General features: G+C 44.6%; 1 protein-coding gene across 1 annotated transcript in view; it reads left to right on the forward strand.

The window, feature by feature from the left end:
* LOC119161543 (carboxypeptidase D) overlaps nucleotides 1–26,373 on the forward strand; it is a 71,669-nt gene that overhangs the window by 15,004 nt on the left and 30,292 nt on the right. Inside the window, exon 2 of the mRNA XM_037414083.2 lies at nucleotides 25,205–25,398. Within this exon, the coding sequence (XP_037269980.2) occupies nucleotides 25,205–25,398 (194 nt within the window). The remainder of the gene's footprint in view (nucleotides 1–25,204; nucleotides 25,399–26,373) is intronic.

Raw genomic sequence — 26,373 nt, forward strand, 5'->3', positions numbered from 1 at the left:
GCAGCATAAGTTATAAAAATGTTACTTATTGAGATCGTAACCATCCTTGGATGCGCGCCGCAAAGTTAAAAAATGTTGATGAAAAGCTGTCACTGCGTCAAGACTGCTTGACATATAGAACTTAACATTAAAAGCATTCCCATAGGCATGCAGTCACAAACATCGACAGTAAGAAATTATTCACTAGGCAGAGTAAGCAAAACCAAAATGTGATTATAAAGTACAAAAACATCCTGCATATACCTTTCATTCCTGTTCGTAAGCGGAGCCGTCCTTCACTTGTGAAACGCACTTCACCGCGACGAGGACTACGCCATCTCCTCTTAACAGAGAATAATGATTAAGGATGTCTTCTCCGATCTGGCGGGCCATCGCAATGATGTGTTTTCGAAGAATATGAAGTGACGGTTTTCGCCGTCGCGCGATTGCATAACGCGATAACACACCCGACACCTTCGGTTACCAAACTGCGCGTCTTTTCTTAACCGGCAAGATAGCTTTGTTTGCCGCAAGTGTGAACCGCAGTGTAGCCTACGTGAGCGAGCGCCCGCGCGCGTTGAGGGGTTAGTGAAGATAGGGCACAGAGAGAGAGAGAGAGAGAGAGAGAGAGAGAGAGAGTTACATTGACTTTGCCGTCACCTTTTGTACGGACGCCATCATCGCGAACAGATGGTAGTGGGGCTAGGTCGAAGACAAACTTTGCGGTGACGGGAGTGCGGCAGCTGTTAGGAGGTACTAATTACCGTCCATAAAGCGAGAGCACGGGCAGGAACTTGCTGCGGGGGAATAGAGTGTGTGGGCGGTTGAATCAACGCTTGCGTTGCAGCCGATGTTACCTTCTGTGGTCTGCGTGCTTGGCATCTTTCGTGCTCAGCACATTAGTCTCTCCGGGCGTTCCAACCGTCCCGCTGCTTTTAACAGCACGTCAATCACGTAAACACGACGGCATCCGTGGAAATAACGGCGAAACAGATCTATATTGTACGCACATGACAGAGGCGTTCTATTTTTAGTTTTGTTCTACTGCAGCTAAGCCGCGTTAAAACATTTCGCTACAATTCCTGTCCGTTGAAGGTGTATACTTGCTGGTATGCTGTTTATTATAGAAATTGGTGTAAGTAAATAACATTTCTTCCTATTTCGCCAGCATTCTCCACTCGTAGGAATTTTGTGGGAAACATGCCGTCATGTGTCTTTTCAAACGTTAAATTGTCTATCTACGTAATAAATACTGCTCCAAAATCCACTATTAAAGCGTTGGACATCAATGATTTGCTCCTATTAACACTCTTTATTCAGAATAAAGGTTCAATTTTGCGCTTCACTTTGACCAAAATATGCTTCGTCTATAGCATTTCATGCGTGCATTTCATTCTTCCTTCACGCAAAAATTTATACCGTCTTTGTCCTGTTTTCTTAAAGCCTTTCTAATGTTCTTTCTGGATATCTGGTTGGTTCTAAACACCGAGGTATTCTGTCGGCAGGACGAACGGCTCACGTTCCGTTCCCGAATGTCAACAGGAGACGTATTATGCGCGATGAGTTGATTTGGTAGCATCACGGAAATTGACTTTCGAGTACTTACGCTGTACATTCCAGCAGCTCCACTGCACATATATGCTAAGCGGAATACGCAAAGACCACGCGCGTTGACCATCATGCCGACGTGTTCGGAGAAACCATACTATCGGGGTAGACATAGTCGGGAGGAAGTAAAGTTTGCGGATGTTTCCGTGAACGTCAACACTTTAAGCATTCGTCGACGTCGACTGGCTTGTTCAATATGCATGGCGTAAATAGTTCAGGATTTCAGTGTTTAACCGGTCTTTTGCACTGCCACTGTGATTGGCATAACCTTTGACCCGGCGACGATGTCATGGGATCTCTTCATCATGCCACGTTATGCACTCTGATGCCACAAATTTAGGCTGTAAAATGGTGTGATGATGACGTCATCACGTGATCATTTTTGTTGTGATAGCAATTATATGGACATTCTCAGCTGTTTTTTTTTGCCGTCGTCATCGCCATTTTTCGCCGCCGTTATATTCCTTATATGCATAGGTATCTATATAAATAGATAACAACAAATATAAATAGATAGGCAACAAAAATAATTCAGAAAAACCTGGCGTGCGGAATCGAACGTGCGACCTTCGGAGCGTGCGGCGTTAGCCACTGAATCACGATCACGCACGTTTTTCAACGTTAAAATGGCAAGCTATTTATCTACACCACTCACCGCCGGTGGTGCTATTCTCGGGGAAAATATCAGCGTGTTTTCAGCGTTACCAGCGAAATGGCACAAAGAGCGCGCCCGACGCCTCGTGCTCATGCGCTGATCTCGCCCGTCTACTTCGCCCGGCGGGGGGAGGGGTGAGGGCGTAGAAGCTCGTGTGTGCGCACGCCGATCTCACGGTGGGGAGAATCATGGGCCTTGGGCTTTCACCGGAACGATTGCGCTGTAGTTACCGGGCGCACTATAAGGTCACTTCACTCGCTGAACAGTCCCCGTTTGCGAAAAGGGCACGTTTTTTAAACACAGCGAAGTAACAACTGCGACACTTGTTCGCGTTCATATGTACCCGTGAGCACGTTTCGTGCGTCATTTCTGCGTGAGCAACGCGCTACACATTTAGATCTTCTTGCCATTCTTCCCATGACACTCTATTGTGTTGTTGCCGCATTCACTGCTTAACCCTTGCGGCAAAACTGTCACTTCTACATCACTCGCAACATATATCTATAGCACAGACGCCACTGACACGGGACGCAAGCCAGTTTTTGCCTTTTATGAGACATCTAAGGCTCGTGCCTTGCCTTAACGGTCTAAAAGTTGACTAAAAAGTTTATGCTAATTAGTTACAGCAGTGTCATTTCATCTGAGACAAAGTGCTTCCACCTAGACGTAAAGTTTGTGAGCGAGAAAGAGAGGAGCAATACTGTCGCAGCATTTTATCCACAATGTACATCACTTGAAAAAAGCAAAAAAATCTTGTATAGTTATCTGCCCATGAAAGAAAATCTTTGCTGAGTGATCTCGTTTCAAAACAACGTGCATATGTCCCTGCTGCCTCCCGTAATCAGCTTCCCCAACTCTCGTCCAACTTTTCCTCTTAAAGTTCTTCAAACCCAGGAAAACATATGTTGTGGACCCGCCTCTCCCGTATACGTTGCCGAGTTCAGCAGTTCACCGCACAATTACGTTACGTAAATAATTCTGCACCTTACACCGTAGCAAATACCTTTGTTTCGCTTACAAAACATATCGATCCTATGGATGCATGACACATTCTGTGGCCATGATTTTTCCCTCACGCCCAGCGATTGTGATCAGCTATGATTCTGGCGGGCTATATACAGCACAGGAAACATACAAGCTGACAAGACCTTTTTCGAGCACACTGCGTCATCTACCGTTTTGAAACGCACTGCCCGTGATGTAAATCTACTTCTTTCTCAAGGTTACATGAAATACTTCAGCGTAAGCTGAGGTGAAACGAGGTTGTTGTGTTGAGGTGCTGAAATTGCGCGCCAACTTTGTCGCGTAACAGGGGCTTTCATAAAAGTCAACGCGTACACTAAGAAAACGGCTGCATACCTTTGTCTGTTAATCGAAAGCGAAGAACAAGATACTAGCTGGTATTCTATAAGTGCTAAAGCATGCACACAAAGAACCCCATGTTATGCAAAGCCGTCCAGAGTGGCATCGTCCGAATGGCGCGGAAGACATGCGCATCGAGCATTGCGCGTTACACGTATGTATGAGAGTTGAATAAGCAACATTGGTTGAACGATGCGAAAGTGTGAACGTTAAGTATATTTTAGTGATAAAAATTGTTTCGAGGACTTCAGTACTGATTGGGCCGATTGCTGTATAGCATATCACATTAAACTTGCCGATATGACGTATACCCCTCGTGCCGCCCCCAAAAGTCTGAAGTGCTGCCTCCACAGTAGCCAATCATTCACATTAAAAGAATGTTTCGCTTTGATTGATTGATTGATATGTGGGGTTTAACGTCCCGAAACCACTATATGATTATGAGAGACTCCGCAGTGGAGGGCTCCGGAAATTTCGACCACATGGGGTTCTTTAACGTGCACCCAAATCTGAGCACATGGGCCTAGCACATTTCCGCCTTATCGGAAATGCAGCCGCTGCAGCCAGGATACGATCCCGCGACCTGCGGGTCAGCAGCCGAGTACCTTAGCCACTAGACCACCGCGGCGGGGTAACAATGTTTCGCGCACCACTAGTGTTCAATGAAGCAATTGAGAAAAGAGAAGGAATAACAAGGGTATCGGAAAGGGAGAGGCGAGAGGCTGCAACTTTTACTCTAATGCTCCCTAGTGCGCAAAGAAAATTCGTGGATACAGTATATTCACGAAAGGTGGATATATAGTTTTAAACATACAATTCCCCGCGAAATTGGAATCTTTCTGCAACGTTTGCAAGCCACTTATTATCAAAAAAAAAAAGCCGACGCGGAAACATTTTTTTCTACTAAATAGATCTCTCAAGAATGATTAATTGACCAAAATAATTTAATTAGGTGTTTTACTATCAATTTAAGGTAGTTTGTTATATGGCGAAGTTGTTCTACGTCACAAAATATGGCGAGCTTAGTTTTAAAAAATTGAAAATATCACGCGTGATTTCAGAGATCTATCGTCGAATTTCCTGAACACGGTGCCAGAGAAACCAAAAATAACGCATCGAGTGCACCGAAACTAATTCGAGTGCGTCGAAACTAACGTGCGTTAGTATCAATTTCTTGGGCACCGCTGTCTGGGAATTCGACGATGGATCTCTGAAACAACGCGTGATATTTAAATTTTTTTCAATTTTTAAAAACTAAGGTCGCCGTAATTTGTGACGTAGAACAACTTCCCCATATAAACAACTACCCTAAAATTGACAATAAAAATGTTAATTCAATTAATTTTTGTCAATTGATTCTTGAGTGATATAATTAGTGGAAAAAGATTCCGCCTCGGCCTCTAAACTGGCTGCGAAGACGACAAGTGCCTACTTTATGTAGTTTTTAAGAAAAAATTGTATTGCCTAAAAAAACCTGCATAAAGAGTCCCTATACACATCAGCCAAACGCAAGTATTTTACGACTTTATTCAGAATCAGAAGATGCATGTGCAGTGAGCGTTTTCTTGATTCAGATAGCACTCTACAAGTGCGAAGGGCGAGCTTTCACTGCAACGGCACCGAGGAGCAAGCGAGCTTGGCACTAACGCAAATACACATATTTAAATTCTGTTCTGTTTGCGTGCGAATCGTGCGCTTCGAATCAGCCAACCTGAGTTTAAATGGCCAGATTACCCAGTCGGATTCGAAATATGTGGCGAATACTGTACTCGACGAAAGGCTGCAATGCTGCACTGGATAGGTGCCACTAGGGCTGATATTGTCTTTTGTCTTAGATTGAACTGCCGTCAACATTTTGCGTTGCCTGAACTCATTAGGATTATATATATACGCAAGTAGTAGGGAGCTATCAGCACGGAATATTGGTGCCCGGTGTGTTTTGATTCCCGTCAGGCCACTCAATAAAGTGAGCCATGACCAGTGTGAAACTCTGGTAATGAGGAGAAGCTCTTCCCCAGCGGGAAACCCCAAATGAATTCTATTGAACGCGGAAACAGAGGTGGACCTTATAACTAAAAGTCAAGAAAACCTCGCTCACTTCAAGAGAATTCGCATAAATGTATATTCTTTCATGGTCATGTGAGCATAAAGGGCTATACTCTATATTTGCAAATTAATTTAGGATATTCAGCATTTCTTCCGCAGTATTTGAATTTCCGCACTACTTGGCCACTTTTACGATGTCACAGATTGTCTCTCCCCTTATGTCCGGAATTAGCTTGCGTGAATGGACATCACTGAAATGAACGCAAAGATGAGCACAAGCGTCTAAACTCTCTTCCCCCATTCTCTCTCTCTCTCTCTCTCTCGCAACATATGGCTCGCACTTAAGCACTGGCGTAGTCTTAGCATTGAGCTACCTTGAAGGCCATTTTTTACAATGCCTGCCAGCTGTCTGTGGCTTGCCGCGTAAAAGGGACGTGCTGTATACCTCTACAACACGGAACGCTCCTATTGTATTTGGCTTTTCATGAAAGCCGACTCATTAGCTCCCTAAAAGGCTTTGTCGCTTTCAATCATCCATCCCACTTTATCTAGCTAACAAGCTTTAATTGTGCCCCTCTGCCTCACCAATCACGAGCTGTTCTACTAGAATGCAAGACTGAGGGCTATGAGAAAAGACCATTTTTGGCCTTGGCCATTGAGTGAGTGTGGCACAGCCTCTTGAATATTTCGCTGTTCATGTGATTCTGATACTGTTACACATACTACGTCAGGTGCAGAAATTGACTGCATTTATATTCCTATTAATTGATAAGCACAATATATATATATAAATATATATATATATATATATATATATATATATATATATATATATATATATATATATATTCAAGTAGATCCTTCGTGAGCGGTCACAACGTCGAAATAAACCACGTTGTTACCGCTCACGGAGGATCTACTTGACCTACGGCCAATCAACCACCACGTCTGTCAATATATATATATATATATATATATATATATATATATATATATATATATATATATATATATATATATATATATATATATATATATATATATATATATATATATATATATATATATATATATATATATATTGCCCCGCCGTGGTGGTCTAGTGGCTAAGGTACCGCAGGTCGCGAGTTCGAATCCCAGCTGCGGCGGCTGCATTTCTGATGGAGGCGGAAATGTTGTAGGCCCGTGTGCTCAGATTTGGGTGCACGTTAAAGAACCCCAGGTGGTCGAAATTTCCGGAGCCCTCCACTACGGCGTCTCTCATAATCATATGGTGGTTTCGGGACGTTAAACCCCACATATCATTATATATATATATATATATATATATATATATATATATATATATATATATATATATATATATATATATATATATATATGTGTGTGTGTGTGTGTGTGTGTGTGTGTGTGTGTGTGTGTGTGTGTGTGTGTGTGTGTGTGTGTGTGTGATGCTACGATGACTCGGTGACGTGGCCTGGCTCATACGCCATGTTTATTTCGTTCTCACTTCTTTCTTCTCGGCTTCTACCAATCATCGCTTCATACGTCACACGATTCCCCCTCCCCCCGAAAGAAGGCATGGATTACGAACAAGGAAAAGTACACAAGGAGAGGTTGAGAAGTCACAAATGTCAAAATGCACAATTGGTTTCATGGCCCCGTGGTGTTCCGTAAACTCGCAAAACTTCAGGAAAGAGTGCAGCAGTCCGGTTAACGCAGGAGTTCTGGTGGGCGAGGCTGATGGTTGCGTCCTGGATAATACAAGAATGCTTTGGACGTGGAGATAGCGGAAATCACAGCCGGCATTCTTGTGAAGAACAAACGAGGTTCGAACACCTTGCAGAATGGACAGTTCGGATATCGTAGGCATGGGATTCTTCGTCGTGGCACAGGTCGTGCAGGCAGCTTGCGTGCGCGTTGATCGAGGTTGATTGGGCGCTGCCTGTGTTTCTGCCGAGTACAAGGGGTGCTTTTGTGGCTTTTGGAGATTTTTTTATGGTGATGTCGCAGATGGTTTGAAGGAAGGCACATTCTTGATCTTTGGTGGAGAATGTATCCACGACGATGGGCCTTTTGCAATGTTCTTTGAGCCTTAAAAGTGGTTTTGATGAGGTTTCCTTTCGTCGTTGACAATGTTGAAGTATACGTTGACGTTGTAGTTTCTTGGTTTCGTCGACTTGCTTGTGGTGTGACATTGATCGTGCTGTGTCAGGATTCTTAGCAAGTCCTTCGCAGGCTTCTACGACGTGAACCAATGCAGATATTTCCGGCACAAAACAATGTGCGGGGTTTCGTGCACTTGAATATTCTGTATTCATAAATCGTTCATTGTTGGTGGTTGCCTGAAGATTACTTGTGTCATCAGAAGTCGCACCTCTGCTTTTGTTTTCATTGTTGGCAGTGAGGTTGTATACTGGATTCACGTCACTTCGATCTTGTAATTGATTAACACTAGACGCTCCTGCAGAAGACTTTCCTTCACAAGATGCTGATTGTGAATGCTTCTGTCTTTGTGGCACTGCTGAGCTGAATGCCAAGTCAGTTTGCAAAGTACACATGTGGCATGAAGTATTAAATGCATCTCGGTCATTAATAGCGGATTCAATTCTTTTATGCAGCGGTGAGTTGAGCATTGGTAATATATCCGCGGATGAGGAACCAGGTGGAAGGTTGGGAACACGACCACGTGGTCTTTCCGTGAGCATGTGGCTAACTTCACCTGATGGGAATTGTAAATTCATGCTCTGTGCTCGAGTGCGTGAAGGCTGCTTATGACTGCGATGACTGTGTTTGAATGCACTGAGAGTGCGTGTGCTAATCGAATCTTCATTATAGTCTTTAAACCAGATGATCATTCCTTCTTTTATCTTTTGCCAAGACTCGTCGTTGTCGAATATGTGGGTTAGGTAAAACTTAAATGCCTCACCGGTGACATAGTCGCTGAAGTTCGTAACCATCTCCCGTTCCGACCAAGATGCAGCGGTAGCGTGGAGCTCGAAGAGGTCGAACCAGTCCTGTACAGGTCCATCGTCCACTGCTCCGGTGTACTTGGGGATGGGAAGGTCGGTCTATGGTTCTGCCATGATGCCGGTAACTGCTTGCGCCTGAGATCACCTCTTCTGTGGTCGATATTCAGTTGAGGCGTATTTCTGGTGGCTTCGTGAATGATGTGTGGCTGGTTGATGACGTGGCCGCCAGGTCTTCATCCTGTCGACTTGTGTGACGCTATGATGAATGGGTGACGTGGCCTGGCTCATACGCCATGTTTATTTCGTTCTCACTTCTTCCTTCTCGGCTTCTACCAATCATCGCTTCATACGTCACACACACACACACACACACACACACACACACACATATATATATATATATATATATATATATATATATATATATATATATATATATATATATATTGTAATGACGAAAACCGAAACTGGAACTCTCTCTGGCACAGACTCGCATGCTAGGAAGGAAGAGGAGGAAGACGAAGCAGAATAAGAACAGCCGGCCTGCAGCAAAGGCGTTGTGTCTTATTTCTCGTCCTTACAATGGCGCAGTCGACGAAGAAAACGGCTTACGTCTCGGTTTCGTCATCCAGAACGCCCGCCGACGTGCAGCCGCGGTAAGCGTCGCTTGAGGACGGCGTCAAGCCCTCCTCGGCAGCTATTTACTGACACCACCGTTCGGGGACGGCGTCAAGGCCTCCTCGCCGTCACGCTTCTTCGCTGATGGGACCCGCAAGGCGTCCGTCGCGGCCAGCATCGATCCCAGCACCGACGGATGGCGTCCAGGCCTCCGTTGTGGTTCCGGGAAACTTGTCCTGGGACGCGACACGTCGCGGCAACCATGCGCACGGGCCTCTCTCACCTAGGGATGGCGTACATGCCTCCTCCATACCTGGCAACCTGTCGGCGCTTCAAGCACCCACCGTGTACGGCGTCGAGGCCTACCCGGCGGCGCAAGACCGCTTCATCTACGCCACAGTACCAGGTCACAACTCATCACACGGGTTCCGCTTGCCTGGGAACGTCGTTGACGCTTCCAGCGCCCTGGAACCCATGTCCACGAATCCGACCACAGCTGGATTTCCAAGGGACGCCGTCCACGCGTCCTTGGTCAAGAATTGTACCACCTCGAATACCGCAGTCACTGTATCCTCCGCAGAGGCGGGCCTTGGCTCTTCGTGCGGATCACACGACAGCGCAGCGGAGCTGCAGCATACCATCGCGCAACTCCGTGTCACGACCAACGCCCTCATAGCGTCGAGTTCCAAGCTATGTCCTGCCATCTTGCCAACATTGTGCGCACTCAATGCCATGTTGGCTGCGGCCGCCGCACAAAACTTCGAGGTAAGCTCGCCCGAGAACCGTCGCAATCTCCGGCGTTCTCTCGCGGAGGTATCGGAGCAAGTGAACTGCTTGGCGGGGGCACATTTCGGAGTTCTGCCCGCCGTCCCGCCATCGCCGATTTCCTTCGCGCTACCGGAATTTCGCGGCTTCCAGGACGACGCCGAGGAATGGGTGGCAACCGTCAACGCTCTCGGAACGACTGAAGAGCAGAAGTGGGACATGGCCATAGATCGCCTGCGGGATGCTGCCGCAGCATGGCACAGGTACGAAGGCGTCAGGCAGCAGTCCTGGGCAGAATGGAGTGCAGCCCTGATTGCCGCTTTCGGACGGATTTCCTGTGACTCCAGCAAGTCCAGCTCGATCTTCCCCGAGGCCGAGGATGGAGCCCAGGCAGCGCCCCGCCTCGAGGCTGCAATCGTTCGTTGCAGCTCGTCAACGGAATGCTGCCAGGAGTTCCCTGCTGCTGACCCTGACCGAAGTGGCTGGAATCCTACACTACAGGTCCCGGACTCTGCATCGGTATTCGACCTGAAAATACCCCCACCAGACCTTCGTCCGGAGATACGGCCCTCGCGCTCGTCGTCTGAGGACATCGAGGCACTCAATCCTATTGTATTAGACACAACTGAACCCTACCAGACCACGATCATGCTAACGGGGGTGTTTCGACTCCCTCCCACGCCTAGCCGTGCGTGGCTGAGCCGTGTCCAGGAAAAAGGGGATCCTGGGGGTTGAGCTGACGCTGAGTGCTTGGACCTTTAGGCCCCCCGACAGAGGCAACACACCCCTTTGGCCCCGGCTTCACGTAGACGCCACCCCTGGGCTGACCCACCCAGGGGAAATTGGCAGTCACCTTTTCCTGTCTCTCTCTCCCTACATCTTCGTCTTCATCTCTCACTTTTTATCTGTCCTGTCATGTTTTTCATCTACTTCCAAATTTTATGGCGGCAAGGGTTAACCTTTTGTGGATACCCAGTCTTGGCTACTCCATATTAGGTTATAGCAGCGCTGTACAGCTGGCGTCAACAGGACTTGCCCAGCATCTCCTGCCACGTCCCCTGGTTGCTGGTTGGGCTCGGTGGTGGGCGGCTGGCACCGCTGCCGAGCTTTACAGTCAATTTATGGCAAATGCTTCCTCCCCCCCTTCCTGATTGCTCCCTGAAAAGGTGGCGCACCGAAGACACTTTCGTGCTCAACACACCAAAACCAACCTTCCCAAAGTATCATGTTATTCATAGCCAGAACGAAAAGAAGACAGCAAGACAGTACGTACTATTTCACCTTTTTTTGTGTCGGAAACTCTCACCGAAGCAATAGGTCCAGGCTACAAACTCGCAAAGATGGGAAGTGGCGATCTCCTTTTGGAGGTTCGTGACAAAGCTCCATATGATAAGCTGTCTAAACTTGCAGCGTTTGGAGAAACTCCTGTTTCCGTGGGCCCATACAGGTTCATGAACACTGTCCGCGGCGTCATTTCTGATGATGACCTTTTTCAACTCTCAGAAAGTGAACTATTAGAAGGCTGGCTAGACCAGAATGTAGTCAAGGTACAGAGAATTATCATATGACGAAACAATAAAGAAACACCCACCAAACACATAATTTTCACCTTCAGTTCTAGTACCTTACCAGAATCTATTGAACCCGGCTACTGTAAACTCCGTGTGTGACCATATATCGCCAATCCTCGTCGATGTTTCAAGTGTCAACGTTTCGGACACGGATCGCAGAGCTGCAGAGGGCGAGCCACTTGCGCAAAGTGTGCATACACTCAACACATATCGGATGACTGCACCTCAGAAGCAACACATTGTTCGAACTGTGAAGGGAATCACCCTGCCTGCTCACCATCATGCCCCACATGGAAAAAAAAGAGAAGCAAATAGTATACCTCAAGGTCTAATTTAATCTGTCATTACAAGATGCACGTAAACGTCTTTTACTGCACAACCCCTCTTATCCTTCCTTTGCAGATGTTACGCGCCGGGGCGCCACGCCACATGTTTCTGCACCCTCGAACGGCACACAGAGTGTGGCCGCGGTCGTGCCACTAGCGCCCCCGCCTGTAGCAGCCTGTACTGCTCCGCCACCTGACAAACAGGGCCGGCAGGCGCCGTGTCTGCTGAACCTCGGACCACTGCAAGCGCAGTTAGGCCTGAATGTTCTGTGAACGTGCCTGCCGAGCAGGCACCATCCACCACCTCACAAGAGGCGATGGATACAAGTACGACCCCTCCGGCGCCTCAGGCGCCGAAGGATAGGTGCAACACTTTGGAAAACGCCAAGAAAGAAAAAAAAACCCTGAAGTACAGGACCCCCAAAAGGCCCTGTAACTTAAGGCAACAGTTTTGTACACACAGCACCATACAACACTAAATGACTGAAGTATGAAGAATGCGTTAGTGAAAGGAAGCATACAAAGACCGCTGACATCAAAAAGGTGAAGAGGAGAAAGCGGAGAGAGATGAAATCGGAAGTGGAAGGAATAGTGGAAAGGGGGCGCCCGAGGGGAGTCCACCTTAAATTATTTTTCTCTTTTTTTTTCTTTTTACCTTTTTTCTCTTGTGTTCCTTTTCTTCTTTTTTCTTTTTTTTTTCTTTTTTTCTGTCTTTTTCTCTTTCCTTTCCCTCTGATTTGAGATTGTATAAAGCTGAGCACCAACAAACTGTACCTTTAATCCTGATGAAGGCCAGACTCTAGGCCGAAACGTCGAAATAAACCGCGTTGTGACCGCTCACGGAGGATCTTATATATATATATATATATATATATATATATATATATATATATATATATATATATATATATATATATATATATTGTTTTCCCCAAAAGGACCTACAGAGTGGTTGACAGGGCTACAAGCCGTCCAGCTGCCAGCTGCATGAATCTGCATGAATTGGCTGCATGAATCTTCTAGTTACGGTAACTAGAAGATTCATGCAGCCAATAACTTGGTAATAATTGACTGCATACAAATCCGCAATTGTCAACGAACCTTGGTTACCACTCTATATTTCATGGCCTGAGTTTCAACGTAGCGAAAATATAATTAATAACCATGCCAGGGGTTCACCTTCGGACCTCTTCCCCGAAGAAAAACGGAACAAGTGCCCTTGTACGAATACGTTGCAAAGATAACTTGGGTCATACAGTTTTGTACTACAGTATATGTAAACTGGCGTATTGGGACAAAATATGTCTTCCTTTTATTTCGCTCACTTCGTGAACAACTGCTAACTTATCAGCTTTTCATCGTAAATACTCTATATCAGTTTTTATCAAGACGTTTTTCCACGTTCACCTGCGATAAGCTACTCACGCGACCTTATCCAAGGCGTCTTTTATTAGTCATTTGTAATTAGTCGAGTCACACGTCTGCAATCATAGTGGTGTTGGCGCGAGCTAAAGAAATACCAAACACCCTATCTGAGGACTGTGTATTGTACAAGTTTTATAATGAAAATTTCTCTCAGCTGCCATCTCTAGAAGTCCGTTTTCCAATTCTATGTGCGCCATGATTGCAGTGCTCGCTAAAGTTTCGCACGGAAACAGCCGTGGTTTTAGGTCGGGTGTGCTGTTTCGATCGACAGGGCAACGATGATGGCGTCGGATGCGCGATTACTCATGTGTCGCTAATGACAACAAAAGCAGTAACCCCTGCGTGTGCTTATCGTTGTCATGAACCGCCGCGAGTGGAGCGTATCGTTCATCGTATCGTTTCTACGCGGAGCACTAGGGAACACTGCAACAACAAGACATAGGCGTGGCGCGCAAGGAGACATAATGCGTGGTATTCTCGTACTGCACGGGCATCTGTATATTAGGTGGAAAACACAGGCTTGATATGAAGTTAAAAACTGTCTTTGGACGTTTTAAAAAAGTTAGGTGAATTTCTCGTCCAGCTGCGATGCTTCTAAATACAGCGAATCAAGCATTCTTAGCTGAAAAGCTAAGAAGAAGAAAGAGTGTGACGTGCTACAGGGAATAGTCAGTGACATGGATCTGGTTTCGTAGTCTGACAATGCGTCAGCGTATTTTCAACTCTGGCAATAGAGATAGTGGGGTCTCCCTGCATACGTATGGCAGTAGTCGGAAAAGAATATCATTGAATTACAAGCGGCGGTGCTATGTAGCGCTCGTCTTCGGTTGCCCCATTGTCTGCGACGGGAAACTGAGACGGGCTGACGATCAGTCGCCGTGCGCACACGTAACACACACAGGACAATCGAAGTTGGCGCAGTCCACGCTGTTAGACGCGTCTCTGCATGCGGTGCCGATTGGAATTAATAATTTACATCAACTTTTCCTGGGGTTTTACGTTCCAAAAACCATGATGTGATTATGGGGCGCACCGTATTTGTGGGTTCTGAAAGCTTTCGAGAACCTGAGGATTCATGCACCTATAGATCGAACTGCGCATGCCCTCCAACATTTTTCTGCCATAGAAATTAGACCACCATTGCCAGGATGAAACCAGTACCTTATCCTTCGTATTCATTCGTACATACACGTTCACGTGAGAAGATTGCAATGTTATGTAATGGCGAAGCTACAAGAGCTAATGAAGGCACATAATTGGCTAGACCTTGCCATTTATGATAACAAACGAAGAAATGGCGGCTGCACGTGCGTGGAATTTTATGCATGGTTGCCGTTCTGCGTGGAATTTTATGAATGGATGCCGTTCTGACTGCTGTGACACACACACACACAAACACACACACACACACACACACACACATATATATATATATATATATATATATATATATATATATATATATATATATATATATATATATGCTTTTTTTCTCGTTGTTGGAAAATGGAAAAGTATACTGGCATTGGTTTAGCTAAAAAGGGGGTCGTGTTTAACCTCATACCTGTCGAAATATGGTAATTTTGCATATCCATCTATCCATCTACCTACCTACCTACCTACCTACCTACCTACCTATCTATCTATCTATCTATCTATCTATCTATCTATCTATCTATCTATCTATCTATCTATCTATCTATCTATCTAATCTTACCCTACCTTTCATGTCTTGTGAATACTTAATTTTTTTGCCTGTCTGAGACAATTGCAGAGAAATCTCGGGCTGTGTTTTCTGTGCTATGGGGGCGTTTATTGCTGTCAGGGGACGTCAAGATAAATCCTGGACCGTTCACTAGGGAACAAGAACAGGGTCTTCTTGAGGCACTGCGTTGACTGCCAGAAATACACGACGGTCAGGATAAGGTTGGGGAGGCGCTCAAAAAAATTAAAGCTAATCAAAAGGCTGCTGACGATAAGCTTACAGAACTTACGGCTCGACTGGCAGCAGTTGAACGCGGCGTTAGTGGCCTAAAAGAGTTGGGGGACGAGTTCTAACAGCTGAAATCTGCGAACTCCTAGTTCTACCCGGGCTGAAAGGCGCCAAGATGACCTTGAAAATAGGTCGCGTAGAAATAACCTGGTCTTTTACGGATTGAAAGATGCAGTAGGCGAGAGTTGGGAAGAACGTCGGGTGCTATCTCTTAACTCGGACCATCTGGGTGTCCAGGTGACGTCATCGGGCATTGAATGAGCTCACATGGTGGGTCACTTTACTACCTCGAACAATAGGTCAATTGTAGCACAGTTTTGTGCCTTCAATAAAGAAACAAAATGTACTTATGAGGGCACACAAGCCGGAAGAAACCACTTTGTGAATAAGCGAGGATTACTCAAGCATATAGTTCGTTTGGAAAGAAGAAAACTAATCACATTTGTCAAAGAACGCAAAGAAATATTCAGGCTTCACTTCAATAAGCTGATTATAGGGGCCCAAACATTTATCTACAATTATTCCAGTGATGACGAAGAACCGTTGCAATAACAATCAAAGCCTTCCGTTCGATTCCAAGGGCACGATCAGCTAGAATTGCTGTTTATCGTTGTAAACTGTCGGACCATAAAAAATAAAAAGGATGTGTTTTTGAGCTTGTAGCTACTACGAATGCCGATATAATTTTTGGCGCCGGGTCGTGGCTCGACAACAGTATTTACAACACAGAAGTGCTTCCTTCACATATGAACGTCTATCGCAAAGATAGCGATGCACGCGGCACGGGAGTTTTCATATTGGTTAATAACAAGCTAAAAATCGTGTCTCTATCAATTGCCAGCCTTCAGTACGAAGCCGTGTGGTGTAAAATTGAGCTGTCACAAGCGCAGCACATTGCGGTAGGCTGTTTCTATCCGCCGCCTATCTACAACAGTGCACAACCACTGGAAGCTTTGTCTGAAGCACTGGCTACGTTAGGAATAGAATATATTTTACTAGGAGGCGATTTTAACATACCGGATGTTGGCTGGATAAGTCATGTTCCTGTCTTGCGCTCGACGTCTGGCCCGTACTTAGCACTGAAAGAGCTCATTAGGGAACACGCATTGCATCAATTCGTTGCATCTCCCACAAGGTGCACTGGGCAATGTGCTAACGCACTAGATCTTGTTTTTGTTATCATTCCGCCTTCATAAGGTCAGTTACAACGAAGCATTTATTTTAATAAAAACGGTAACTATGAAGCAATATCCTCCAAGCCTACTTAGTTTTTCACTGAGTTTCAAGAGCATTCTTCGATAATGAATATCACCAGTCTGTGGGAACTTTTTAAAACCGAGCTTGCTAGTTTTGTAAGTAGTCATGTACCGAAAGGGAGAGCTGACAAGCCCTGGATTACCGCGAACCTAAGGAAGCAAATAATAAAAGTAATCGCACTTTTCAATGGTTTTTGTTCATCAGGAACTGCTGATGTTCAAGAATAACTCGCTGTGTTAAGTCGACTGTCAAAAAACAATTAATAGAAGCGAAAGTTGGCTTTTTTGCTTCCCTGGAAAGAAAGCTGTTTACTAATCTAAAGAAAGTTTAGAAATTTGTGAAACTTAAAAAAATGGACTGTGTTGGCATTCCGGACATAACTCATGGTAAAACAATCTTTTCGGAAGATGCAGATGAGGCAGCCTGCTTAAACCAGTATTTTCAATCAGTGTTTTCCGAACCACTTCAAGAGAAAATGCCATATACGACAAGGCAGCAATTTGAATCTATAGATGACATTGTTATTTCGGCTAGTGTTGTGTGCATTCTTCTTGAACGACTTCAACCAAACTCGGCTCCGGGATCGGATGTCATTTCTAAAGACGTATTTAAGAGGCGTGCAAGTGCTGTAGCACCATTTTCAGCCGTCTTGCTTTCAAAATTACTTGAAGGTCAGAAACTGCCGTCTGAATGGAAGCTAGCAATTGTTGCGCCAATACCAAAGTCAGGAAAAAAAAATGTTGCCAATTTTTTTGACCGGTGTATGTTGTAAAACTCTTGAATACGTTTTATATAGTGGTAATATAATGCACTTGGAAAGAAATAGTTCTTTTACCTATGTAAATTTCTGCATGGTTTTAGGTCTGGTCTGTGATGTGTTACACAACTGTGCGAATTTTCTCATGATGTTTCAAGTTCATGTGATAAGGGTTATCAAGTCGATTCGATATGTTTAGACTTTCAGAAAGCGTTTGACATCGTGTGACATGCTCTCTTATTGCATAAATTATTTTTTAGGCCTGTTTGCATCTGTTCTTGGTTGGTTGAGTGATTATTATCTTCTAGAATACAGTCCGTCCGAATAAATGGTTCGTCTTCTTCATACGTCAGCGTAACTTCTGGGATGCCACAGGGTTAGGTATTGGGTCCTTTATTCTTTTTGGTCTATATTATAGACTCGTCAGAGACGCTAACATGGAACGTAAAGCTGTACGCGGATGATTGTGGTATTTATAGATCTATACACAGTATGGACGATATTCGTACTTTACAACGTGATCTTGACACATGTATTAAGGTGGTGTGAGAAAGGGAAGATGTGTCTGAATGCAAAAAAAAAAATATTGCTTCCTTAGTTTTACCAGAAAACGCGAACCTTTTCACTCGTTCTACAGCTTGTCAGGAGCACAACTTGACCGTGTTGAACATTTGAAATAGCTTGATGTATGCTTGTCTGCTGATTTTGATTGGAATAAGCATATTGGTTACGTAAGTGGTGAGGCCAACGGTGTGTTAAACTTTATTAAACGCAATTTCAAGTCTGCCCCAAAAAGTCTGAAAGAGGCTTTGTATGCTACAAATGCCCGACCAATCCCGACCTGTACAGTGTGGGATCCTCATGGTCAAACTGTAATCTATAAACTTGAACGCATACAAAACCGCGCAGCGTGGTTTGATAGTAATAATTACAATTTTAACTCTAGTGTTAAATGCATTAGGAATAACTTGGGATAGAAGCCTTTTGAGTAACGCAGGAAATTTTTGCTATTAAAGTTTTCTATTACATATTGTGTAATGAAATCCGTAAAACAAGAGTTTATACATGATGAGCCTACACTACGTGTCACATAGAAATGAACACTCAAAAAATTCTGCGAGGTCAGCTGTCGTACTCGTGCCTTTGCAAATACTTTTTTTTTTCTTTTTGCAATTCGCGAATGGAATTATTTGAATGCGTGTGTTGTTGATCTTCCATTCGATGCGTTTTGTTCGTCAATACAAGATTTGTGCTTTTTGTGAATGCGCAGGAGCTGCTGCGCAAATGCATACTATTTTTGATGGCGCGAAAGTGCGCTTTATTCGGACATCAGTGTATAACGAACGTGACGCACAGGGCACGATGCGAATAACACAACATGCTTGTCACGTAGTAGTGAAATTCTTGTCCTTTGTCATGCGTGGCACATACCCAGATATCACGGCCGGTGGCGTGGGATTATGCACCCAGTAGAAAGCTGCAAAGAGCGAAAATAAACTGAAATTTTCATTAAACAATAATAATACTTGTTCTTCTTAACATGCCAAAAGCACGATGTGTTGATGAATCACGCTGTAGCAGGGCATTCCGAATAAATTTCGACCGCCTGGAGTTCTTTAGCGTGCACCCAGACCTAAGCACAAAGGAAACTGTTTGCATACCTCGGCCCGTTCAAATGTAACCGCCGTTACCAGGTATCCAACCCGCGCCCTCAAGCTTGAGTGCATGCGGCATGGGCTATAACCTAATACGGCAGGTAGCTTTCTACGATAATCTGCATAGCTTAAACAAAAAGAAGGTACACTGCTTGATTGATTGATTGATTGATTGATTTGTGGGGTTTAACGTCTCAAAACCACTATTTGATTATGAGAGACGCCGTAGTGAAGGGCTCCGGAAATTTTGACCACCTGGGGTTCTTTAACGTGCACCCAAAAGAAGGTACACTGCTGGAAGTTGATAGTGGTATGAATGTGGCTGACAAATGTTGAGAAACGTATACTGCAGAAAGGCTCAGCCAGTAACCATGTGGTGCGTTGTATAGCAAGCGTATTTCGTAATAGCAGCTGCGGTGACGATTTCCTAAAATAGGTTTCAGTGTTCTTACTTGTCTAACGCCAGCAAATAATATATATTCAAGAGGTGCGCTTATTCACATAATTGTACCAATGAGGTCTGCTTACCACCAGCACATTAAAGCAACAAACTTGGCGCTTGTTTTTTTTTTTTTTTGATAAATATGACGTTTATGCATGCTCTAACGAGACGGCCGACGTTACGCCGCAGCACAAGCTGTTCTCAGGGTGCCAATAAAGATTCCTAGTTGTAAGCACACAATTCGAAGAGAACTGCTTTTGAACGAACGTGTCGATCGACTTCTTTACGCATGGCTAAAAGCCAAAAATATAGATCAGAGGCAGCCATGCCAACTGCTTCGCGTGCTGTCGATACACGCGATGAATTCGGTTGGCCAAACTTTCGTATCAGAATGCCGTGAAAGCCACGTTTCTTACTTCTAATATAAGTAATTAAAATGACAGGGTTACTCCGTGATCAAATATAAGCGCAGTGCATGACAGCACGTGAAAGCGATCGCTAATAGGTATATGTTGGCATGGGTGACCAATCTCACGTGAAGCGGGAGCATTAAGTGTGGTGTGTAGGCGACCAAAGACAGCCAAGCGCTTTCACTAATTTTCTCGCCATGCGCAACAGCAAAAGAGATGGTTTCTCCCCAACAAAGCATACATCAACTTTGCCATTATAAAGCCCTCCTCGTGTTCCGTCAGCCAGAGCTCTCTATAGGCGCCGAGCCCAAGAAGCAAGTATGTGAGCCGTATACCCATAACACATTATAATATATATTTCTTGAAAATACAGTATTGCCCGCTTCGAGTGTAATTGGAACACCTACGCCGCTATGTCCGATGGCGAACCGGCGAACCGTTTGTGGCTCAGCCGATACATGGGCGATGACGATGCCTCGAGTGGCAGCAAAGGACACCGCGATCTCAGAGCCGCCACCTCCGGCGCCGCGTGGTGTTCACAACGGCCTCATCACCGCCGTGCAGCCCTGCCCACTCCCCTATAAGCGATGATAGGTATCTTGTATGTAGAGGTGTTCTCAGGCGTACCCTCCATTGCGATCACTCTCGAACGGCACTGAGGTAGTCCTGATGCCAGGCGGCATTAGGATGTGGAGCCAGAGCCGAAGTTAGGATGTGGAGCCAGAGCCGAATTGTTCCGTGGACGGTGGCAATATGCTTGTGGGGGCTGCTCCAGGACGGTGAATAGAAGTACTGATACACCGTGATGGCCATGGAGACCACTGCAGGGCATCCTATACGGTGACCGGTGCAAGGCATCCGCTGGTGATCAGTGCAGAGCATCTGCCGGTGTCGCAGGGGCCAGCCGTGGTGAACGACGGGTCGTCCACGTCGCATTTCATTGTTAAGAGATGGGCACCCTCCCACCATGGTGGTATCGTTGTGGCGAGGGACTTTTGGGAATGGATTTAAGTCCGAGTCTGCCAACAGAGGTATAGCACTTCTCCTGCAGGAAGCCAGAGTTCCAAAGACGACGGCATGAGATGCACGTGCTTCAAGGCGTGGCAAAAGCTGTGCAGCCTAATAATCAGTTGCTTGAGACTCGGTGGTGTGGTTCAACCCACTATACGTCGAGGGAAAGAAGAAGAAAACTGAGGAAAATTCAGTGACAAATCAAGCAGGTATAGCGTATTGTGTTTTTTTGGAGAATAATAAATGTTTTATTCTTTTATTTACCTAGTTATACTTTCAGGAGCTATTTGCCTTGTAAGTTTTCAGGAGCTTTATAAAAGTGCTAAGCAATGTAAATTCTTTGGCCCCTAATAAAAGAAATAGGTCAATTACAGCGAAAAAATCTCTTTAATTTGGGCCTATTCTCTGGGATTCAGATACAGGAACGTCTGCTTATCTATATGCAAATTTATTATCGAGAGAGAAATTCTCTGTTACCATTATTTCGTAATAAATTTTCCTACTTCAGACTTCTTTTCATTCGCTCATTGGCTTACATATTATTATATTTCTCTGTAAAAACCAGTCATTTCTAAGTTTTAGTTTTTTTTTTGGTGATCTATTGTTCCTAACTCTATTCAAAATCACGAAGTTTCTCTTAAATTAACAGCCTGTTTCATGGCCAATCTTCCGTAGTGAGTAGGAGCCGAAAATCAAGCAACAAGCAGGAAACTTTGTTACAAAATTCAATCTAGCTATGAAATGTCTGTTGGTACACTCCAATATTTACGCCCCTTGGGAGAATATCGTGGTAAGTGTTTCCAGCCCAAGCTGTCAAAAAGAGGTTCCCTGACTTTGTTTCATTTTATTGTAAGCCTACAGTATTCTACAAAAAAGTAATTCAATTTTTCTGGTTCATAACAATACAGACAGTGAAGGATCGGAAAACATTAGCGCAGATATTTGCACAACATAAGTGTCAGAAACAACTAAAATTTTCTAGTTCAGCGCTATTCGCTGTTCCAATAAACTGTGATGCTGAAAATATGCGTTGTTGAAGATAAAAAGTTTAGCATGCTGCTCTTGAATACGGTTTCCGAAGTTAAGCAAAGGTAGTTTACGACGTGGTTTCATATCTCCAAGGACTAGGACATAAATCGATGCTGCTGCCAATGCGCCCTCGCACTCATATAAAGTTGTGCCGTGTGGCCTAGAACCTATACCGAGGACAAGGAGTATGTGCGTGATATGCGCACAAATGTTCTGTGTTAAATCGATTTCTTTAGCACTGTTAGTGCAGCATGAAAAACAGAATATATATATATATATATATATATATATATATATATATATATATATATATATATATATATATATATATATATATATATATATATGTGTGTGTGTGTGTGTGTGTGTGTGTGTGTGTGTGTGTGTGTGTGTGTGTGTGTGTGTGTGTGTGTGTGTGTGTGTGTGTGTGTGTGTGTGTGTGCGTGCGCGCGAAACGGTGGCTTAATGATTTGGAACAATTCCTTAGTTCTGCCTCCGATAACGGAAGCATCTGTGGGTATGCATGCAATTATTTATTGATATTTGTACTTCTGAGCACACCTTCTAACAAGCCGTTTTGGCATCAAATATAAGCAATATAGTAATATATCAATCTTTGGAAACAAGTGATCAATTTCACATGCGGCACCATTTCGTGCATTTTAGAATATAGATGCATCATGAATAAGCACTGTTCTTTTCATAGTCCCCCAGTGAATATTACTCGAGGAAAATGTCGCTGACACCGGTGATCTTCAAAGCATGCAGCTGTCTCTTCTGAGAACGTCTTAGGAGCGTATCTGTGGGTAAACATAGGCGTTTAGAAATATTTGCATTGTCAGTATATTGTTTTGTCAGTACCTAGTTTCAAAAGAAGGCAAGTGTGTTTCATTACAAATTATAATATTAGCCATTATTAATTGCTACAAATGTTCGAAAACCAAAACGTGAAACGTTTGGTTTTCAGCCGATACATGGACGACGACGATGCCTCGAGTTGATGCCTCCAGATGACGGCCTTTCGTTGAAGAGCTAGAAAATTGCGAATTTTATAAGTAAAAATCTCACGGAATACTACGCATCCGATGTCAAGAATTAGGACGATAAATCCTCATCATTGTCGCAATCGAGGAGATTCTTGCATGCCCTCCCCTCTCCCCGTCAGCAAAATGCTGCATTCGTACGTGCGCACACATCGTTGCGAAACTCAATGACACTTAGTTAAATATTGAATAAAGCAGGGGAGTGGGCTGCATCTTGAGTAATTCCCATTCTTTGTTTCTACTTCTGGCAATAAATATAACTATTTTGGGTGCAATAAAATGTAATCTCACGTTCGTTCAGAAAATTATGATTTTATTCATTTATGTACCCTGAAATCTTCGCTCTATAGGACGTATTGTACACGATGGTGTACTCTATACGTTTTCATGCGCCATTGTAAATGAGCGAAGACAGCTAATCGCTTTCCCTAACTGTGGAAATGTGCCGATTCGCCAAATCCTGAATTAAATTGGCTACCACTGAATTTAACTGACTCACCATAATGAAGCACACTTCGCGACTTCCCTTCGCTTTTCAATAGTTGATCTTAAATGCGAAATTGGTGTGCAGTACAGAATGGGGACAAACAAGATCATCAACAAGTAGCCTTTATGGCTGTTTTGAACAGGTCATTTTTTGGAGCAATGCAGTAAAGCACCTTAGATGTTGGGGCAATATGTTGGAGCACAGTTATCTATGGAGACATTATAACGTATATTTCTCACAAGTACAATGATCGAGTTCCTCTACAATAGCTGTGCGCTTTAGCAGTGAGGTTTGCGCAGAGTCATGTACGGTGATGCCTCCGCTGAAGAAATAAGCGTTTGGATTAATGTTCGAAAGACCTTGGTCATTGAAATGTCATTTAATGTTTTTATTTCCCCACGGCCGGTAAGCGGCAGCTAGTTAGGGGCCTTTTAACAGAGTCCGGAAGCTCAAGAGAATGTCTGAAGATTGCTGCCAGCGAGTGCCTGAACGCAGGCCTGTAGCCGGGGGTTGGGAGGCTAGGGGCTTGCCCCCCTCCCCCAAAAAGAAAATTACATGGAAGGGGCGAGTGTTTTACCGAGGACAATAAAAAGATAGTAGAAGTTTTTCAAGGTTTTCAACAGAAAAAATAAATTCCTGGCTAACGGCCCTGTCTGGACACAATTCCATTGGCCTTTGGCCTACCCGTATAGCCATTGTCTTCTATGAACACCAGTAAAGTATGATCGACTAGAGCCAGCCTCGGATTACAGATATAGGGCACTTGACCAACCCCCGTATTCACAAACGCTTCTCGACTCGACTTTCACCCTTCACTTGACAGAGTTGCGCACTGCGCCGCTACTCGGTTAAAAATGACGCTGTGGTACTCAAGAATAGCAGCAAATTATCACTGATATGCAGTGACTTTTCCTGCCTGGAGAAGGCGCTCCCATCGGCTTTCTCAAGTGAACGTGGAGTGTTGAGTGAAGGAGCGTTCTAGAATGCGGGGGTAAGTGCTGATCGTCTCGGCCACTGTTCCACTGCCACCCACGGAGATGCATTTGCAAATACTCGCCTAGAATGCTGAATTGAGGTCATCCTGGAGGCTGTGGTGAACGGTGATTGGTGTCTTAGCGTCTTCCTTGAGACAACCGTATACATCAAAAGCGAGTCCTGCGGTTAGTGCCTAATGTACAAGGGACAAAAATTCACCATGACGGGGCGAAAAATTATTTCGGGAGTGAATAAAAATCCAAGGTTTCCATCCACTAAAGATCGTGAGCGTATTGCTTCAAAGATGTGCCACCTTCAAGACACTTGCAAAGATAAGAACCCCGGGGATAACGTCAGCGAGCGGTTGGTCGTTGAATATATGAAGTTGTCGATGCAAAAATAGGTGTTCTTTTTTTTGGTATTCCCGATGTTTTGTATCGTAATTTTTTGTAATATAACTCGCTTCGCGTCATTTATGTATTTCCTTGTGATATGTCAAAATGATGCACATAGAAATTTCTCTCGCATAACAGAATATTTTACACAATTCAAGTATAGGGAACTCGCCGTTTCACATAGTATAGGAACCCCGTAGAATAATAACCAGGGCACACAGTTGTGTACTCTCAAGTTATTAATTGCAGCTATGCATGTGCGAAAACGCAAATAGCTGAAGAATGAACTGCATAGGCCACAATTCACAAAAACCTCTTCGCTTTAACTCTACTTATTGCATTTCTAACTATAGTCGATTCTCGAGCAGTCCCTGTGTAAGGGCACGGGCCAAGAGATCAAACCAAAAACATGTGCGTATGCAGTGGAGCCCGAGGCCAAGTATGTGGCCAACATGCACGGCAACGAGGTGCTGGGCCGCGAGCTCATGCTGGCGCTGAGCTGGTACCTGTGTCAGCGCTACCGGGAGGGAGACCCCAACATCACCACGCTACTCAACACAACACGCATCCACATCATGCCCAGCATGAACCCTGATGGCTGGGACACGGCGGCCAAGGTGAGTCGCAGGCATGTCCTCCTTCCCGATAACAGGCCGACCTGCTGGCCAAGAGGCGTGGCTTGGTTTCTATGTAAAACGTTCCGTCAGAGGCGGCACCGGATATGCCGTCTGCTGATCGCCTTAAAAGATCTATCATAACTACCACCAAAAAAGCGATTGTTTTAGCATGTCGGTCCCACAAAAATGCTGTCACCATATCGTCGTGGCTGGAATCGAACCGGTGCCTTTGAGCTCATTGTGATGCACCAGATAGAGCGGTGGGTTCGATCGTTTATGGATAATTGATATCAACGCTGAAAAAACAACATGTCAGTTCCTGATGGAGCACAAGCTTTACACTGAGAGCATCTGAGTGTGTAAAAGAGTGTTTGCATTGAAAGTGTTGTTCTTAGTAGAGCGGATCATTTGCATGCCTTTTTTTCAGTTGTCGGATAAAGAAATCGCAAAACGCTTTGAAATACACATATTTAGTTGCCTTCAGAGTGAGCCCGCTCTCGGGCAACTCAGAAAAATATAAGTTTTGTTTGGCATAACAATGCATCGTTTAGTGCCTGCATGTAACTTTCGCGTCGTAGAGCTTTTCGTGATTTTGTGTAGCTGTGACTTCATTGCTGCTCGAAAAAGTTTTAACTAACTTGGGTTCAAGTGCTGCTTTCAACAAACGAGGGGAATCGGAAATAATCCTACCTCTTTTGCTCTGCATAATCTTGCGTACTCATGACATAAAAGGCTCAGGTCAGAGGTCGCGGAAATGTCTAAGGCCGAATGAGGCTTTATCAAATAATTTATTATAAGCTCGCATAGGCACGCATATTGCGCTCGAGAAATACCCGTGGACCACCACGGTGATCTTGTGGTTATAGTTTTCGACCGTTGATGGTCGCGAGATAAAATCCCGGCCACGGTGGACTCGGATTTAGGTACACGTTCAGAATTGTCAAATAGTCGAAATTAGCGAATTCCTCTGCTACG

The sequence above is a fragment of the Rhipicephalus microplus genome, chromosome X, assembly GCF_043290135.1.
Source record: "Rhipicephalus microplus isolate Deutch F79 chromosome X, USDA_Rmic, whole genome shotgun sequence".
Taxonomy (NCBI): domain Eukaryota; kingdom Metazoa; phylum Arthropoda; class Arachnida; order Ixodida; family Ixodidae; genus Rhipicephalus; species Rhipicephalus microplus.